The sequence below is a fragment of the Tupaia chinensis genome, unplaced genomic scaffold (genome assembly GCF_000334495.1).
Source record: "Tupaia chinensis unplaced genomic scaffold, TupChi_1.0 Scaffold141389_1, whole genome shotgun sequence".
Taxonomy (NCBI): domain Eukaryota; kingdom Metazoa; phylum Chordata; class Mammalia; order Scandentia; family Tupaiidae; genus Tupaia; species Tupaia belangeri.
Window position 1 is genome coordinate 410,420 of NW_006201251.1, and position 3,062 is coordinate 413,481.

The window sequence follows — 3,062 nt, forward strand, 5'->3', positions numbered from 1 at the left end:
AGCACTCTCCAGGAATTGGCCACTCCACAGTCTTCTCTCTTTCATCCTCCTCTTGGATTTTGGGCACACTCGCACATGTGCCCCATGTGCTTTTCTTTTTAAATTATTTTATTTATTTATTTAGACCAGAGAGGGACGGAGCAAGAGAGCAAGAGAAAGGAAAGTGAGAAAGCAAGCCACCAGGTCTTGGACTCAAACCGTGGTTGGCTATGTGGGAGTCCAATGCCCCTAACCACCATGCCTCCTGCCCCCACCATGTGCTTTTCAAGTCACTGGGTCTGGAACTTGAACTGTGCCTTTTGCCACGTGGGATTCAGCCTCATTAACCACCACACTGGCTGCCCCATCCAGTGCTCTTTCTGCTACATTTCCCCTAAATTCCGCCAACCATTACTCTTACTACCAAGCCCTCCTTTGTGTTGAAGTAGTTGTTCTTGCACTTTTGTGTTCTTGGACTTGCAGCCAAGTGTCCCCCATGTCTCCTGCACATGGTCGGAAGGTGAGGGGCAGAACTGTCCTTTCTCTGACACCCTCAAAGTCCAGGACAGAGCTCTGCCAGCCAAAGGAACTGAGCCTGGGGGTGAGGGCAGGTTCAACCGACATGGATCTCCGCCACCCCCACCCACCCCCCGGCATTGCAGACCCCACAGAGGGTGGCTGCGACAGAAAGGCGACCGACGATAACTAGGAGCAGCAGCATCCACTGAGCATGCACCCGGTGCCAGGTGTCCCACTAGTTCTTTATTTACATCATTCCACCCTCACAACACGTTTCTAAGCGAGGTATTATTATTGGCAGATGAGGAAAAAAAACACAAAAACAAAACAAATGCTCAGAGACGTGGAGCCAAGGGGCAGCCACATCTGTCCAGCCCGCCGAAAAGAGCACATAAATAGCAGAATTCAATTTATACTTTAAAAATATGCTAATCCCTCACTCCCTGAGGGCCCATCCTGCCCTTGACGCTTCTTTTCCCAGAAAATAAAACTCAGGGAAAGGAGTGCAGGGCAGGTTGTGTGCCTCATACCTAAGTGCACGCACCCATTCTCTCTCTCTCTCTCTCACACACACACACACACACACACACACACATGAGAATGACATAGGCCTATCACCACGACCCTGGATTTCCTAGCCAGGGTGAGGGCTTATGAGGGGTGGGGGTCAGTTTCCCCCAGACCCTTCCCTGGTACTAAATAAAAGTGAATAAATACTAAATAAATTACAACCCGGGCCTGAGCCCACCCTGCCTCCCCCCTCCCTCCTATGACCCGCAGGGCAGAGGGGGCAGTTTAGATAGAAGACTGTCCTCCAGCCCCTTCCATCCACGGACCATGGCCGCCTCCCAGGGCAGGACACCGGGGCAGGGCCAGCCTGCGCACGAGGGCAGAGGGGGGCATCTTAGCACGAGGCAGCTGCAGAGGCCCCTCCTCCTCCCAGCTAAGTTCGAGGCCCGGGTGCCCAGGAAGGACAGCCGGGATAGTGAGGTTATTTCCTGCCGGCCCAGGACCGCCGCCGGAGGATCTCCAGGATCTAGCCACGCCTGGTGCGTGGGGCGCGGCGTGGGAGGGGTGGGGCGGGGCACGAAGAAGCTGTAGCGGAGGCGGGCGTTCTGCGGGTTGCCGGCCACCAGGACTTGCAGAGTCAAGGGCTGGGCCAGCGGCCCGTGTCCTGACAGTGTCTCGGAGGCTGCGGTGGCCCCGCTGTAGCGCAGGCTGACGGCCCCGGGCAGAACCACGTCTGTCGGGGAGGGCATCAGCGTGTATTCCCCGTTGAGCGCATAGGAGCCGTCTGGGAGCTTCAGGGCCAGGTAGAGGCTCCGGAGGCCGGCGGGGGCCCCCCGCCCGGACAAGAATGTGGGTGGCCCCAGCAGGGATAGTGACCACGTTGTTGTATCCGTACCTGTGTGTGGAAGGAGCAGAGGGACAACTCAGCGCCTCTTGAATCACCCCAGCCTCCTGAGCTGTCTCTGACTGTGTGTATGCATTGTGGGTTCCTTTTTTTTTTTAAGAGAGATTTTTGTTTTAGGGTGTGCATGCTCTCTGGAGAGACAGAGAGATAGAAAGTGAGAAATTACCCCCAGGAGGCAGCATTTCCTTCTCTGAGGGCTCTTCTGTCACTCATGAGAAGTGAGCATTATAGACAAGCTATTCATGGGCTTCTATTTTGCTGCCCCAAAATAAACTCATACTTTTATCCCACTTCTCCACGAACTTTCTGAAGTTCCCTGGAATGTATGTAGAGTTGTCTGCCAGAGCCGCGTGAGCTGCCCAGCCTCAGGAGAGCTACACGCAAGTCCTCCGAGCTCTTATGCTGGAGTTTTACGTCTCCCGCCCGCACCCCCGTGCAAGGGCCCTTCCAAGCTCCACCTCTTTGGTGCCTGTCCAGTTCCTACTCTCGCTCCCAGCCTCAGCTCAACGCCAGAAGAGCCCCTGTGTCGGGGCCTTGTGGGCGCCTCTCTCTCTCATGAAAGAAATATAAGATTCAGCCCAGAGGCCCCGCCCGTGGAAGTCTCCTCTGACGCCCACCGGGCTCTGGCGCTCCCGAGCTAACCGCTGTGGGACCTGCGGGACCTGCACTGTCACTGCTCAGACACCCAGCTCTGCCTGAGACGGAGGTCCTGAGGGGACAAACTGGCCTTCCCCACTGCTCTGCTCAGGAAAGGTAGAGAAGAAATAACCCGGGAGACCAGCAGGTGGCGTGGTGAAGGCACTGGGCACTCCCACATGGTCAACTACAGTTCAAGTCCTGGCCCTGGTGGCTTGCTTTCTCACTTTCCATCTCTCTCTCTCTCTCTCCTCTCTCTCTCTCTCTCTCTCTGTTTTTGTCTGGTCAAATTAAAATAAATGAACAAATAAAATTAAATAAATAACTAACCTGAATTTTCGGAAGGAGCCCGACTGCTTGCTGCAGCCAGAACCGTCCCCACCGCACACCATGCACTTGTCGAACTTCTTTTTGGAGCCAATGACGCGGTCACAGCCAGCGTGGATGCAGCGGCCCTGGACACAGACCGAGGAGCTGTCCGGGGAGCAGGGGGTCCCGTCTACCACCTGAGGGA

The 3,062-nt window shown here is 55.6% G+C and overlaps 1 protein-coding gene across 1 annotated transcript in view; it reads right to left on the bottom strand.

The window, feature by feature from the left end:
* Nucleotides 1-1,407: 1,407 nt before the first annotated feature.
* The window catches only part of ADAMTS4 (ADAM metallopeptidase with thrombospondin type 1 motif 4), an 8,886-nt gene continuing 7,231 nt past the window's right edge, over nt 1,408-3,062 (bottom strand). The window contains 4 exon segments of the mRNA XM_006163118.2: nt 1,408-1,535; nt 1,537-1,845; nt 1,847-1,903; nt 2,879-3,054. Of these exon segments, the coding sequence (XP_006163180.1) occupies nt 1,490-1,535; nt 1,537-1,845; nt 1,847-1,903; nt 2,879-3,054 (588 nt within the window). The 3' untranslated portion in view covers nt 1,408-1,489.